Source organism: Anser brachyrhynchus (assembly GCF_964034855.1).
Source record: "Anser brachyrhynchus genome assembly, chromosome: 19".
NCBI classification, from domain to species: Eukaryota; Metazoa; Chordata; class Aves; order Anseriformes; family Anatidae; genus Anser; species Anser brachyrhynchus.
Genome location: NC_137712.1, coordinates 1,780,666 through 1,797,325, shown reverse-complemented (window position 1 = coordinate 1,797,325; position 16,660 = coordinate 1,780,666). Strand labels below are relative to the sequence as shown.

Genomic DNA, 16,660 nt, shown 5'->3' with positions numbered 1-16,660 from the left:
TTTGGGTTTAGGCTGAGGGTGCTGGGTAAAATACATGAGCGCGCTTAAACGGTTTCCGATATTCTTTTTCTCTTTATTTTCTTTTAGTGTTTTCTTTATTTTTTTTGGTAGGAGTTGACAGAAAATGTATTTGTTGTTTTTTTTTTGCAGGGGGTTTCGATTGGATTGTGATTTAACACTAAACTATTAAATTATATAGGGGTTACATTTAGTTTTATTGCTTCCAAGTTTATCCCAGCATAATCTAAAGCACTCTGTTGTTTTTCCTCTCTGTTTCCCCCACTATTTCGTTTTTCTGATGAAGCGTTCAGCGCCTCAGACCAGTAGCGTCCGTCTCCTCGGCAGTTGTGTTTCCCGATCCCTGCGGTGCCTCGGCTCGGGGCAGCCCGGGGCGCGGGTCGGTGGGGAGCGGCTCGCAGGGAGCTGCGCCTGTGCCGCTGCGGCTGCTGGGGGGTTTGATCGTAATTCACTCGGAATTTTATAGCTAGGAAAATACACACCCAGACCCGCACTCACGGGGCATTAACTATGCAGGCGCTCTCCGCGTATCCGTAACGGTAAATTTTAGAATTAACTCTCTGCGATTTTCCCTGCTCTGACGATTGCGCCTGTTTATTGAGGAGCATCTTTTCTTGATCTGGGACTGGCAAATTCACAAAAGGAAAAAAACGGAGCGAGAAAGCCTGGCTTTCAGCCGCCCCCCACCCCACCCCCGGCCGCTTTCGGCCCGTCCTCCACCCCCCCACCCCCCCCTCCGGGGCCGGCCGCCTCGGAGCCCCCCGGCCGCGGAGCGGGGCAGGAGCGGGGCAGGAGCGGGGCAGGAGCGGGGCAGGAGCGGGGCAGGAGCGGGGCAGGAGCCGGGCCGGGGGGGCTGAGCCGCGCGGCAGCCGCTGGCTCTCGCTAACGGCCCGCGGTTGTTCTCCCCAGCAGAGCATGCCGTCCATCAGCAGTGACCGCGCTGCCCTGTGCGCCGGCTGCGGGGGGAAGATCTCGGACCGCTACTACCTGCTGGCCGTGGACAAGCAGTGGCACATGCGCTGCCTCAAGTGCTGCGAGTGCAAGCTCAACCTGGAGTCCGAGCTCACCTGCTTCAGCAAGGACGGCAGCATTTACTGCAAGGAGGATTACTACAGGTACAGCGCAAAGCCGCCCCGAGAGGGGGGATGAGGGGGGTCCGCGGGCTCCCGGAGCCTCCCGGCCGGGGCCGGGCGCATCCCCCGGGCTGCTCTGGGAGCACGAGGCCCCTCGGCGGGCGGCCCGGAGCGGAGCGGCCCGGCCCGGCCCCACGCGGGTCCCGCCGGGGGGCTGCGGACGGGGCGGGGGCCGGGGGGTCTGGGCGGCTCCCCGCGGCTCCCGGCCGCAGCCCGGGCTCCAGCGGCCGCGGGGGGAGCGGGGCCGAGCCCCCCAGCTCCTGCCGCCCTCCCGGCAGCGGCCCGGCGTCGTGCCCCGGCCCGCAGCCCCCCTCCGCGGGCCGCCCAGCGGGAAGGGCGGGATGCGCCCCTCACCGTCTCCTCGGGCCCTTGTGTTTTGCAGGAGGTTTTCGGTGCAGAGATGCGCGAGGTGTCACCTGGGGATTTCTGCCTCCGAAATGGTCATGAGGGCCAGGGATTTGGTATATCACTTAAACTGCTTCACTTGCACCACCTGCAACAAGATGCTGACCACCGGCGACCACTTTGGCATGAAGGACAATCTGGTGTATTGCCGCCTCCATTTCGAGACTCTCATCCAGGGGGAGTACCAGGTGCATTTCAATCACTCGGATGTAGCCGCTGGGAAGGGCCCAGCACTGGGAGCGGGCTCTGCCAGTACTTTGGGACTGCCTTATTACAACGGCGTGGGGACTGTCCAGAAGGGGAGACCCAGGAAAAGGAAGAGCCCGGGGCCTGGGGCAGACCTGGCAGCGTACAACGCAGGTAAGAGACCCCATCTTCCCCCAAGAACAATTCCGACGGTTTGTTTTTGTTCACTTCCAAAGGGGGATTTCCGTTTATTTTAGCTTAAACCGTTAATAATAGTTTAGCTGCAGCATAATTATTGAGATCAAGTGCTGTCAAACTGCAATTACAGAAGCTAATATGTTAGCATTTTTCACTTCAGCTGGAAATAAAATGTTTTGAAGCAAGGTCATCTGGTTAAGGAGGGGGAGAGGGGGGAGTGGAGCCTGAAATAAAATCTGGAAACCAGAGCTTGGAAGTTAGCACTTCAGAGAGCTGTGAATTTTCTTTAGTAGCTACACCCTCCGAGGCTGCTGATGGGCGAAGCGTTCTGCCCTTCTCTCGAGCTCCCGCACCTCCGCCTCGGGGGGCAGGGGGCCGAAAAGCGGCCGCCCCCGGGGGGCCGCGGGGGGCAGGTGGCTGCGGCCGGGGCCGGGGCTGCGCTGCCGGGACGGGGCCGGCTGGGCTGGGCTGGGCTGGGCGCCGCCGCTCGCTGCCCCTCGCCGGGACCGGCCCTGCCGGGGGGAGCCGTGCCCCGGGCGCTCTGCCCTCAGCTGCCAACTCGCCGAGGAGTTTCCTCGTCCGGCCTCCCCACGGCGGCTCCGGAACTTTGCAGGGAAAGGAGCCGGGGCGGTCTCCTGCCTTCCCGGGGCCCCAAAGGCCGCACCGTGCGGGGCCCGCTGTCCCTGGGGAACGGCGGCCATGGGGGGGCCGCCCGGGGCCGTGCCCCAGCCGTCGGGCTGCCCCCTCGGGCTGCCCGGGGCCGGCCGCGGCGCTCTCGGGGTGGGAGCCGGGGCAGCCGGGCCGGGGGGCTCGGGGGGCGCGGGGGGGCGCGGGGAGGCCGCAGGGCGAGGCGGGGGCGCCGAGAAGGGCGAGGAGAAGGGGCATGGCGAGCACCCCTCGGGACGGGGCCGCCACCCACCGCTGCCTTCGGCAGCGATTTGGGAACGGCTCAGAAACCCGGGGTCGTCCCAGGGGTGAAGGCTGGTGAAAGGTGCGCCTGGCGGTGTCCCCGCGAGCTCCCGCACACGCAGGCAGCGGCGGCTCCCCCGTTTAAGAAGGGTTCCTCTGCGGGGGGCTGCGGTCCAGGCGGCCTTCCGCTGCCTCCCCGTGCAGGGCAGATGTTCCCATGCAAAGGACCCGTAAACCGGAGCAGCGGCGTCTGTCCCGGGTGGGAGCACAGCCCCGGAAAGTCTTGCTGCTCCCCGGCGTCCTAACCGCGCCGTCCTTAGCCGCGTTTTGAAGAATTCGTTTCCAAAATAATTGCCCTCCGAGTTTGCTCGTGGAATTTGGGGTTAGACCCTGTAAACGATGCTGCAGAGATCTTCCTTGAGGAGCTTTTAGCTTCTTCGCTTAAACTATTTGTCTGCTTAATATTTGCTAAACCGATAATCGATTAATTTATATGGTAATAAGTGTAATTGATCTTGGAAATCAGACCGGGTTGTCTGTTGATTTTTAAATCTCACAAACCAGCAAATTATTGCAAAGCCTTCTATTTTCTGTCTTCTAAAAGGAAGCCGTTTAAAAGTGTGATAGTTTCTCTCCATTTTTAATGGAACTTCTCGTTTCCTCCCGAGAAATGCACGGTGTTGTCCTCTGAGGGTATTCGGGGCTGGTACTTTGTGTAGCAAGCTTCGTGTAAATAAATCTTCACCAGAGGTGGTGGGAAAAGGGGGACCCGGAGATGCGGCCAGAGCAGGGACAGGAATTATTTTGTAAATAGCAGCAAACACTCATCTGCGCCATGAATTGGACTGGCTCTTGTTTCTGCTTAAACGAGACTCCGTTTGCACAGGGATGATGGGTTTTGGATGTGGATAGAGCCTGACAAGTGGAAAATAGCTTAGAAGGATGCCGAAACTTCAAAAAGATTTTTTTCCCTCTCTCTCTTTGTTTTTTCTTAAAGTGTGTTCCTGTGATCGTAATTTCTTCTTTCACTTGTTGGATTGGATTTTGATGTTGGTTTCTTTTTTTTAGGTCAGTAAATCAATGGCTGAAAGCTTGCTGAACACAGAAGCACCTGTAAAGAATTCTGAATACTCCCTTTGTGGATTAGACCCCAAACCTCCCCCAGCCCAATGTACTTTATTCCCATCTCTCCGCTCTGCCTTTAATAAGAAGACAGGGACCTCTCCTTGCAAGCGCTAGGAGTGCTGAGCAGGCGGGGGGCAGCGGGAGCTCCCCACGCCCGGGGCCGGGCGGGCAGCGGGGGCGTTATAGGGGCGCTCCCTCCCGCACGGGCGGCGGGGCCCGGCCGGGCTGCGGCTCTCTGGGGCCGGGCCGCTGCGGGGCGCTGCTCCGGTACCGGTCCCGCTCCTGCTCCCGGTCCCGCTCCTGCTCCCGGTCCCGCTCCTGCTCCCGGTCCCGGCCCCGCCGCCCCGGGGCCGGCAGCGGGGCCGGGAGGGGGCTGGCCCCGCGAGCAGCTTTGCCAGGAGTTTTTTCCTGAGAAACCCGGGGAAGCTCTGGCGAGCTCCCCCCTCCCTCTCCCCCCGGGACGGGAAGCTCCCGGCCGGGGCAGGGCTGCGCCGGCTCCGAGGGGGGGACCCCGCAGAGCCCCGCTGCGGCCCCCTTGGGCGGGCGGGCGGGCCGCAGGCACCCCCGTCCCCAGCAGCGCCCGGGGAGCGGCGGGTCGCAAGGTCCCCTCCTGAGGTCCGGGTGTCCGCCGCGTCCCCTCCTGCCCCCCGGCCGCAGCTCTGTCCCGGTGCCGAGCCCCCCCTGCGGCTGCGGGCTCCGCTCTGCGCTCCCGGCCGGGCCCCCCCCCCGCCGGCCCCGGCCCCCTGCAGGCAGCCGCGGGTGGGAGCGGGGCCGGCCCCGCACCCGGGGGCGCTGCGGGCGGCGAGCGCCGAACGCGCCTCGTGTTTCGCCCCGCTTCCCGGACCGGGGCTGGTTCGCTTTCGTTTGGGGGTAGCGTAACGCGTCAAACACGAGCCGCTAAGAACAAAAGTCCCCCCCCGAGGAAATTCCTCGCCCCCGGCCCCTCCGGCGCCGCGGCCCCGACGTGGGGGATCCGGGGCTGAGCGCGGAGCCGTGCCCCCGGCTCCCTCCTGCAAACAGGGTTTGTGCAAGGATAACGGCGCGTCCCGCTCCGTACTCGTGTCGCTGTTTTTAGAGGCAGTTTTACACGTTATTCTGCCGAGGATATTTTGGTCCCCGGCGTCGAAGCGCGATGGTTTGATGTGAGGGAGCGAGAGCCAGCTCCTGGCCGCGCTCTCTGCGGGCTTCACCTCGTGGCCGGCCGGGCGCTGGTGTCGCGGTGCCGGGGGGGCTGCGAGGGGTCGCCTCTGGTGAGGGCAGCGGATGGACGGCGGGGCGATGGCCTGGGCGTGGGGGCCGGGGGAAAGGCAGCAGGGCCTCAGAAGTGGCCTGGGGTCAGAAGAGATACTTGGCACCACTTCAGAATTTGCTTTATCACAACATAGGAATGAAGCGTTAGTTAATTTAAGGCTCCTCTGACTGGAATGTTACCAGTTGTATTTTTGAACTCCCAGCAGGAGTCCTAGATGCTGCAATTGCATGGAAATCCTAAGTCCGGGTGGTTGAGCAATTCCTTTGGGCGATGTGCAGGGACACCACGAAGGACCAGGGAGGAAGTGCCTGGAAACCAGAACACGGCACGAGGGGCGCGTACGGTGCCACTCTTACACCAGGGTGGCCCTTGCAGAAACTCCTTCGCTCCTAAGGTCTCCACGCACTTCTGTGTCGGCGCCTGCAGCGCCCGTGGACATCTCGGGCTGGGCAGGAGCTGCACGTAATACCGGATTGGTACAACCAAATTCTGGAGATGGTGCCAAGTACCAGAAACAAATAGGAGAGGGGAAGCGGCACTAACGAGGAGGGTTAGGTGAGGCTGGGGGATGCTGCGGGTGCCCAAAGCACTTGGGCAAGATGAGGAAGAGCAGACACCCTTGTGCACTTTCAAAGTCTGTTTTGTAACTTCCTAGAAAAGGACAACGGTTTGCTGGTCTCGAATGGTACATATTCACTGTCATCTCAATGTTATTTTTATTTAGAAGATTAGGGGTAAAATTACAAGAAATTGAAAGAGCAAATTGTTCGTTGTCCAGTTGATGAGAAGCAGATTCCCTCCTTCCCTTCTGGGAGGATTTAGAATCAGTTTTATTTCCTTGGATCCTGATTGTATCTCATTCTCTGTAGAACAGGTTAAAATCCAGCTACTTGCAGCCCTAGGGTTTGTTTTGCTGCATGTTAACAGGTCTCAGTCCTTCTGATGGATATTTTGATGCGCTTCCTCCTAACTCTTTGCCCTGTTATTTCTGGGAGGGTTTGAGAGCATTTAAGACAACACACAGAGGTCTTTTCCATTTCTAACATCTACAATTCTGTGAGTATGTTTTAAGACCAAGTACAGTGTTGTTTTACATTTCCACAATACCTTTTGCTATAAGAAATACAGTTTCAGTTATTCTTCCCAGTATTATTTAGAGGGAGAACTGTAGCTCTGAAGGAGACTGGAGCTTGTGGGGTCACTCCAGTTTGGCAACTAAATCTCAGTTCTTAAACCAGAAAAAAGACTTTGCTACATTCTGTCCAGCTCCATTAATACTGCATTTTTACTATCTCCTTTTGTGTGTCTTACACCTTTTAAACTGAGGTGCTTCCAGTCTTTCCATACATCACGAAAACAAGCAGAAATGCTTCTTATTACTGGAATTTGGCACAAGAAAGTTAGGTCTGCAAAGGATTTATAGAAATGTATACACATGCACATACATGTGCACACATTTATATATCCAGCACATTTATTTCTGGCTGTTTTTTGAATTGTAGGGGTACAGAAACTCACCAAGATATTTGAGGCTTCAGACACTTTTTACCGATCTATTAAACAAGCCTGCTTTTGGTCTCACAGCTGAAGTTTTGCAGGCCTTGCTCTATGTTGTGCCACATCTTTTAAAGTTTTTGAAAAGCTGAAATTTGCGAAGCAGCCACTGCACATGCTGCAAAACTGCTTTTTAGTGTATCTATATGCATATTTCCCCATGAGTATGTGCATTTTGTTTTATTTTATTTTTTAAATAGTGGTTTTAATGCATGCCTTTCAGAAATTGAATGTATTCAACAGGGCTGAAAAACTCTCCTAGACAGTATGAATTTAAAGCATGATTACAAAGAGATACATGTCCATGAAATGTACTCAGTTGTAATGAATCAGTGGTAATGGATAACTGAAAACAAATCTCTTTATGTGCTTAGGAAATTCACCAATAACTCACATTTTAAAATACACTTGTCTGCTTTTTTTGCGTGCTACGTAGAATAGAGATAGTAGTGATTTTTCATTACTTTTAACCTACAACTTACAGGAAATTAAAAGGGAGTTTCAAATACTGGAGCAGAAAAAGTAAGTTAATGACAGCTTATTAGAGCTAATTTTCAGTTATATCCATGATTTTTTTTAGTGAATTTAAGCTTGGTCCTTAATGTTATTTTAAGAGTTTTTCTATGGTTTACTTTATGCACATGTAAATTAAAAACTACTTTTGGTCTATGAGACTATTTTGTTTGGCATTCAACATTTAATACAATTTGATAATTATTACAATTTTCCTTGGTCACAGACGTCCTTTGCAGGCTTTGCAGTTGATTTATGCAAATGTGTCAGTCAGTCTCATTCAGTGATTTCAAAAGAATATAACAGAATCAGTCATTCAAAGTAGTATTTTCAAATGCTTAAAAAATGAAATGTAAATATAAATAATAAAAAAGTGTATTTTTTTTCATTTGGTGTGCTGCTGATATATTGTATTAACAGCTTTATTTCTTGAGCTAGTCAAATTATAGTCATAATTTGCTGTCTGGTACCCACAAACTTTATTTCTTTTATAGTGTTTCATTTAATGGTCTCTCTTGTACTCTACAGGGTTTAGTTTGATGGAGGAAATAATTATAATTTTAACTGGTCTGTTCCATCGAGATTTAAGTGGGCTCTATTGTACAGCTTTCTTTGTATATTACAACACAATTTATAGTGATACAAAGTACGTTAAAACACTTTACAGAGTTGAGGACAGCTACTGTCCTACAAGCAGAAAGTGGAGGAAAGGCTGTGTGGAGATGGAGGAAAGAAAAAAGGAAACAGACCTGACATTTTAAAAGCCATAAAGAGGCAGGTGAGGGTCCTCGCAGACTGGTTATTGTAAGGGAAAAATAGAAGATGCAGAAATGGAGGGGAAGGCAAGTAGGATTTGTACCAGTACAATACATGCCATGGTATGTTATTTTAATTGCTGCTCTCAGATGAACTGCAAACAATGTTGGTCACAGAGCAATAGGTTTACACGCCTTTTCGTCTTGTTGCCTTAAGCTTTAAGCTGCAATGAAAACGATGGTGACCACCTGGATAGAGACCAGCAATACCCCAGCAATCAGAAAACAAAGCGTATGAGGACATCATTCAAACACCACCAGTTGCGGACAATGAAGTCATACTTTGCTATTAACCACAATCCTGATGCCAAGGACTTGAAACAGCTAGCTCAGAAAACCGGCCTGACCAAAAGAGTTCTTCAGGTAAGAAGAGCAGTCTTTTGTACCAAAACATCAATTTTATATAAGAAATGCTGTGGATTTTACTAATCTTCAAGCTTTTCATAATCATTCATACCTTCTGTGAGACATCAGTTACATTCTAGAAAGTATGAGAAAAGTTATTTCATTTCAGCTTCCCAAAAGCAGATCACTTGGGTTTTAATTTTTAATGACAGTTGTGAAGGCATGGGGTCCTACTTGTTTTCCTGAAGTTAGTCAATTCTGGTGCATGTTTTAGCTTCTGATCTGCTGCAAGAAAAAGAAAAAAGTTCAGTTAATGTAAATAGAGAACTCTTAATTTAGAAATGGTTTTCTTTGTAAGTGAGTAATCAGCAGTTGTTTATTATTTTATCAAGACAGGGAAGATGTCTTTTCCTTCACAATGTAAGTGGACACAAATTTAACTTTTCAAAGATTATTTTTTTAGTCATAGTAAAGTAATTTAGAATGAAAGGCGACTGCATTTTGAAAGTACCTTTTCCCTGAAAGCTGGATTTTTCTTGCTTCAAGGATATACACTCCATTTGAATTATTATGGCAAGAAAAGGTAAGAATATTAGCTGGATTACCTCCATTCTAATTTATAGTTCAGATTCAGGAAGTGAATTTTAATGGGCACTTATTCAGTAACTATAACTAGAGATAAATGTGGGCATATAGGAGGCATGACATTCCAAAATCTATTGCTGAAGTCTTTAAATGGATCTTTAATAGTAGAAAAAAATGGTTTGTGGGCTTCGTAGAGAAAGCTAGGGCTCAGGCGCCTGGGAAAGCACTGTGGACAGCCCTCACAAATTCATAGGCAAGTGGAGGGCAGCAAACAAAAACATTGAAAAAAACCTGAATTCACTGGAGAATTGTGGATCTTGTAGTGTTTACACCTAACTGAAAAAGGAATAAAGGTTTGTAGGCTTCCTAGTAAAACTGCTAATGAAAAACTGTATGTAATTCCTTCTCTTGGCCATGTCCATCACAGCTGGATTTTGCTTGTTTTTGTGAAGCTGATTTGCAGTGGAACAGATTCCTCCTCTATAACTGGTGCACATCCTAGCACTTGACATAGTGCCTCTCATAGCAGCTCTCTTTTATCTATGAGTGTGGAACAAAGGGTTTTCTGCATTTAACTATCATTATTTTTGCACTTCCTCATTTTCTCATCAGAGTTTACACACTTGAGTGATATCTACTTTGTTACCAGTGCACTCACACCTGAATTATCTGGGAAATTTCACATAGTGCATGAAGAAATTAGATCGGTGCCTAGAAAATGCCTCTCTCTTGATCTGCCTTCTGTTCTTTTTCCTCAGTCTGCACCAACTTTGACTTCCATATCTATTCTCTTTTCACCCAATGAGCCTGTCCTTCCAAATCTTTTCCAAGTCTTTTTCTCTGTTCCTTCCTTTTATAATGTATTTCTTCTCTCTAAAGCTGAATTCCATGTCTCTCTTCAGCCTCTCTTTCAGTTTCTTGATCGCTTCTGTTTCCACGTTAAGTACACCACATCTCCCAGCTTTAAGGTGCACAGTGCTTCCTCTTTTTTTGTGGCAAACCTTTACAATTCTACAAAACTTTTTTCATGGTTTTGGTAATTGGTGTTTCACTTCTTTTACTTCCACAGTTAAATGCTTCTTTATCTCTGGGCTCCTTTAGCTGAAGAGTGGTGCAAGGTAATAGTTGGTGGTGAGGACTGCACACAGAGGATGGTGCTGTTGGAGGCACTTCAAGAAAATGACTCGGAGTGATACTTTGCGTAGTATCGCTTGAGTTTTTCTGTCTGTTATGAGCACTCTCTACTCCGTTGAAAATTAATTTGGGCTTTAAAAAACAAACTTGCTTTTTGGATTTTAGAACCTTTGTGCCCAGTTGGTTTATTTCTAACCTGTGAGAGAAAATAATGTGTGCTTCTGAAACCATGGAGGGAATTTTTCGAACGCTGAAGTTCACCCGTACAAGTTTCAAGGTTGCTTCTTGCTGGGGAAAACTCTTCGTGATGTTGGTTACTGAATAGTGTCACTTGTTAATTCTTTTGCGCCAGAATGGTTGGCATTCCATCTGTGTCATTTATTGAACATGAAGTAATTCACTGACACTATTGATCTAAACAAGCATCGTTAGTATTAGGCTGTCTCACATGCTGAAGGCGTATGGACTCCCAGATGTATATACACACATTCCAGTAGTAAGAAATTTTCTGCTTTCCCTATCTTGTTATTAGGCATGTCTGTAAGCGCTTGTATTTTTGTATGTTCAGGTCTCAGTTCAGCTGATGAAAGATAATGATTCTTTATCTATCATGAACAGAATGTAGTGTAATAGAAAATACAAGGTAGCAGATGAGGAGAAAGACAAATTCTCTTATTCTGAAACCAGTGGGCTTTCTAAACGTGCAGAGGAGTTCCTGGTGTTTTCAGGAAATGGCTATAGTGCCATTACTATAAAGGCAGTTCCATATAACATGTAATGAGGGTGGCTTGTAGGTGAGCAGAGAGTTTGGCCATGTTCATAATGAATGATCTGTGATACTGGACTTGGAAGACCTGACTTCTGTCTTGGCTTCATATACAGTTAGTCATCAGCTACCCATGTCCAGAAGTGGAATGACAGGGAAATGTAACATACTGCTTCAAAAATAACATTTCATTCAGTGGCTTTGTAATGCAGAATATTTTCCTTAAGTAATGACATTAGAATTACAGTAAACCTATTTATATTTTTACTCCCTATCTTTATATATTTCCATTCCCATTTAGCTTTATATTTGCATTTTGATATGCACCTTGTACTGCAGCTGGGGAGGACGAGTCCATTATTGTAAGCTATCATTCTTAATTAAAGTGACCAGCTAATTGTGAGCTAACTAATTGGTGTAAACGTTACTCTTTTGGGAATCGATCTTTCTTTTTTGTGAGTTTAGAAAGTGAAGGTGGAAGTAGATAGCCCTAAGAACATACGGTTTGCTAGCTATTGCTATGTACCTCTTCTCTAACCAAGAGTATGGAAAACGACTATCCATGGCAAAAGCAGTTTAGGAACATGAACCATTGTTTTTCAGTGGGTGTCTTCTACACCGCTTATCCTTTCTTGAATCACTCCCCAGTAATGTTGAGATGAAAATCCTACAAAGATTATTCCTGCGTGCATTTGGACTTTGCTAATTCGGTTTCCAGCAGTCAACAAGCACGAAAATTTTCACAGTCGTGTGTGAGTATCCTGCACTATCCTTTGGCGAAGATTTGCTTTAGGATAGCATACTGCAGACTACTTACCAAACCTTCATTCATAAAATATCCTATAGTTCTCTTTCAGCTGTATGTTTAATAATCAAAACAATTCTCAGAATGTGCCTTCAGTGAGTAAACACAGTTTGCTGTGTGGTGGAGCATCCTTTACATTTTTATTTGTTTCTCCCATTGTTAGTAAGTAGAGTTCAGTTGACCTAAATGTCTCCAGGTAGATGTGTGAATTAGCAAAATTGTGTTTAAAAATTTGTTTCTAGTGTAAGCTATTCGTACAACCAGTATACAACAGTTGCAACAATGGAGGTGTTACCAACAAAAAATAAAGTTATCTTAGATAGCATGACCTCATTCATGATGATATCTTAATTCTTTACAACAATTAGCATATTTATTTTCAATACTTCCCTGTCTTATGGACATGTTATTTTATTCCCATTTTACAGTCAGGAAATGGAGACAGAGAGAGATAAATTAGCAGTGCAGATCACTGAAGAGATAGTATAATATTTTTACTGCAGAATGACTCTGCCTAGCTGCTGAGCTGCCCAGCTACAGGCAGGCGGCTCGGCTCCCCAGAATGTGGTAGCGTCAGTGGGTCTCACGGCTGCTTTTATTTCTCAGTGGGAGTTTTGGTCCATATTTTCCCCATTTGGTTTGAAACAGCTCAGCCCTGTAATGATACAGTTGGACAGAAAAACACTATGTACTTCCCAATGAATTTCTTTATTCTTCAGTGCTGAAGACCAGATTCCTAATTGTGTAATTGATGTGAGATAAGTCCTTCTGGAACAATTCTTTCAGTTATGTATATTTGGGTTATTATTTCTTTACTTGGATGTAATACTGTTACAGGTGCAGGGCCCGAATTGCCAGTGTGCACATAGAGCACTGCCGCCATTATGCACGGGACAGCGGCCCTGGCTCGCCAGCTCTTGCACGCTCGTTTGCACAGCTATACGCAACAACGCAGGGCAGTAGCGAATCAAGTTGGCATTCCTGCAACTCAGAAAACAATAGTTTTAATTCTTTCACTACTCTTCAATGTTAAATCTTTGCTAAATATTTTTATATCTTCAGTGCATACCAGAATATCACTATTGCAATAATTACTTTGTTATTCATTTCTATCATAAAACATGGCATTTTCTGAATTTCAGTTAATAAATATTTAGATGCTTTTTCAGTAATATTACAAATATTTACTAGTGGACAACTTTAAAGAGCTCTGTAACCATTATCTGATTAACCTTGACAATATCTCAACTGGACTAGAGGTTTTGTCTGTTTTAATTATGCTGTAACTATGCAACATATCAACAGTGGCAGTCTCTAAACTTAAACTTCATATATATGATTCTTTTTACAATTTTTAGAAGGTATATATTAAAAAATTGAAGCCAAATTTCTTAATTTGTTGGACAAATATAATTATCTCTTACTGAAAGGTAAAATAATCCCAAAAGTGTTAAAATTGCTGTTTTCTACCATTCCTACTAATTGGCGCTTGAGACTTTGTAGCTCGAATGCCCAGAACAAACTAATTTGCTTCACCTGCACCCCTGGCACACGAGGCTCCTCACCTTGCTCAGAAGCATGCACAGACACTTCCACGACTCTCTTCTTGCAGGGCTCTGGATGAACAGTCATGCGAGGGGAAGACACTGGCTTTGAATGTTTCAGGCAAAAATACCACAATTGTTTTTGCAGTTTTGACCACATCACAGGTTTACCGCTATAATGGACTGTGTTATAAAATAATTAATATATTTTTGCAGTACTAGTTTAGGAGAAGGTTTCTGTTTTCTTTGTGTATATGAAACCAATATATACCCTTTAAACAAAATGTTTTAGTAAGGGGAGCACCAACATAAACTGAAACAAGGACCTGTAGGGATGTGAGTAATGAAAGCAGCTCGTATGGCCGCTGCTAGAATTTGTGCCTGAGGATCATTTCCTTGTGGCATTCCCAGGAGAGAGTGTAAGAGAGAGTACGTGTGCTTACAGACCCTTGGCTGAGAGAGAAAGCTTTCCAGAGGAAAAGGAGAAGTGATCAATAGGGGGAACTCGGGGCTGGACCATCCATAGATGAGAAGAAAGCCAGTCAGAGGAAAAATGGTTTGAGCCATCTTCACCAATTCTAACTGCAGCTGGCAAGTTGAAGGGAAAGAGGAGACTTCACAGGACTGCGTCGTGTTTCCGTGCCACTCCTCCGCCGGCAGCCTGGCCTGAAGTGGATCCTGCGGCAGGGACTGCAGGTTCAGAGTTAGGGGTCAGGATTTCTGTAAAGGATGCTGTGACCACATAGCAGCCTTGTGAGCTCTGCACACTCACTTTCCCTGTACAGGCCACAGCGGAGAAATTTGATGGACTAAGGCTGGGCAGGTACTTTGACTCAGCTCCTTTCTCTGACAAATACAGAGATGATGAAGTTCATTGCACCTGGAATGGAAAGACTTGGTCCTATTCCTTGTAGGAGGTCAACGTGAGAGCAGTAGGATCAGGATTGAGTCAACTGTAAAGAACATAACAATGTCAGAAGGCCTTCTGATAAGTAAGCGCAGTGAAATTTCAGCTAGTTGTACCAGCAAAATTAGCTGGCATCAACATACAGCAGGTTGAACACAGGGTATTTAATAGCATTTTCAAATTTAATCAAAGTAATATTCTGTACCTACAGTTCATCCAAGTTTCACAAATAAATTTTATCTATTTTCAAATAGGTAGAAAAATATTTTATCTTTAAACAAATCCTGTAAACAGTAGAGAGCATTTTTAGCTTGGACCTAAACTGAAATTTAACTGAAAAAGCAGTAGTCATAGCATTTGTCCTATGATTAGTTAGTGATTAGTTAGGTAATAAATAATGCAAGAAGTAGAAATCTTGGAAATATTATTGCTGTATGTGGCTATCATTTCTTCTGAAATTACATTTTTTTAATGCAATATGGGCTTTTAATACCATTTGAGCCTCTTTTTCCAACACCATTCCAGGACTGAAAAAATTTAAAATGAGACTGGCATAGGAGCTGAATCATTTGAGAAAGAAGAGTAAGAAAGAGGGACAGTCTTTTTTGAAAAGTGAGAGCACTGCTGAGACAAGACATGAGAAAGTTCCCGAGAGAGCCCTCTGAGCCCGCAGGAAGGCAGGGTGCTGTGCTGTGTCACCTTCTGCACGCAATGGGAGATGGACCTGAGATAGCAGGGTGCTGAAACTCGCGAGTTTATGTTCATCAGATGCTTGATTTCTATCTCGTCCTGACAAGTACTTCTGGGAGTGAGGGCAGTCAAGGATTCTCAGGGGCCGCCAAATTTGTAGGCAACTTTATACACAGCCTACACTGAATGACTCCCCTCCTGTCCCAAGCAGACTGTTTACACAGAGAATTGCAGGAGAGGGAAAGAGGAATGCTTCACAGGCATGCAGAGGACACTTTTCATGACTGGGGCTACTTTTTTAACATGTTACCATAAAAACATCTTCACCAATTCAAGCTTTGATGAATTTGTGAGTTTGCTTTTGCTTTTCTAAACACTGCAGCTCTTTAAATGCTACCCTGTTATATTAAACTATTTCAGGTTTGGTTTCAAAATGCTCGAGCCAAATTCAGACGGAACCTCTTACGTCAAGAAAACACAGGGGTGGATAAGACTTCAGATTCAACACTCCAAGCAGGGACCCCATCAGGTCCTGCATCAGAAATATCCAATGCCTCCATGAGTCCATCCAGCACTCCCACTACTTTAACGGACTTGACTAATCCTACCATGCCTACTGTGACATCTGTCTTGACGTCAGTGCCCGGAAGTCTTGAGGTTCATGAATCTCGAAGTCCTTCACAGACAACTCTTACAAACCTTTTCTGATGACTCTTTCTTAATAATTTCTTTAAAAAAGAAATTATTCTTAGTTGAAATTCCAAGTGTATTTTAATAGAGGCTTTGAGCAACTGACTAACCACAATTAGGATCTCTCCTAAAAAAAAAAAAAAAAAGGAAAAAAAAAAAGAAGGAAATGTAGTGTTCTGGTATTACGGAGTGTGGACTGAAGAATAACTTGGAAGATCTATTGCAACACAACATTTGTGTAACTGTACAGTTTTGTGGACTGAGCAAGGGAAACAGCAATTAATTTAAGTTGGCTAAAGCTTCTGTATTTTCAAAGACTGCCATGTGCCTTATATACTGTTTTATCTACATACTTTGGATTCCGTGTCCACTTCTCTTTTTCTCTCTGTATATTTATGACCAGGGCAAAAATGTCAAGAGTTTGTTACTTTGAATAGTCCTAAGCCTTTCATTGGTTGCTTTGTTGTTTTAGAATTTTAAGGTCGAAGTCTGTTCGAATACCAGAATTTGTAAAATCTAACCAGTAATAAAACCACTTATGGAAACTACTTGGTAATGGCTGCAGTTACATTTAACATGAGCTTCACAATCAAGATAGGCTGATTGTATTTAAAAGGATTAGAAAATTGCATTTCAAACACGGTATCTGCCTAGGATAAACTCTAAATATGATGTATACATTCCTCTTGTTCCTGAAGTCTGTATGGGTGAGAAGTCCCCCCCGTACAACCGTCTAGGTATATTCAGTATAGAGAAATAAATAACTGTTAGTTGCAGATAGAAATTATCAGATAATGTTAAAGTTAAAACAGGCAAAATATATTTAATTTTGTTGTGTGAAAGAAACTTGACTTCAGCCAGCATTTATGAAAACAATCTTGCTTTTGTGCAAGAGAGAGCTTGTCCTGTTTCATGGAGGAGGCAAGCTAGGTATCCGACAGCCGTGTGGCCAGAAACGGTTTACTATAGAGGTGGACACTGGGTTATGCTTTCCCGAGGAAGAAGACAGAAGTATTTCAGGTTATTTTACAATATTGGTGGGCAAAAATGAGGCAAAATTATGTCTTACAGAGTCACAGCCTTACA

General features: G+C 46.4%; 1 protein-coding gene across 9 annotated transcripts in view; it reads left to right on the top strand.

The window, feature by feature from the left end:
- Window positions 1-16,120, top strand: part of LHX2 (LIM homeobox 2) — a 46,245-nt gene extending 30,125 nt beyond the window's left edge. For 3 of the 9 annotated variants that reach the window (XM_080561995.1, XM_080561993.1, XM_080561991.1), the window contains exons 2-5: window positions 931-1,133; window positions 1,534-1,916; window positions 8,266-8,471; window positions 15,305-16,120. In XM_080561995.1, coding sequence (XP_080418121.1) covers window positions 931-1,133; window positions 1,534-1,916; window positions 8,266-8,471; window positions 15,305-15,592 — 1,080 coding nt within the window. In that variant the 3' untranslated portion in view covers window positions 15,593-16,120. The other 6 variants (XM_080561994.1, XM_080561992.1, XM_080561990.1 and 3 more) reach the window with 4 other exon arrangements.
- Window positions 16,121-16,660: the final 540 nt, after the last annotated feature.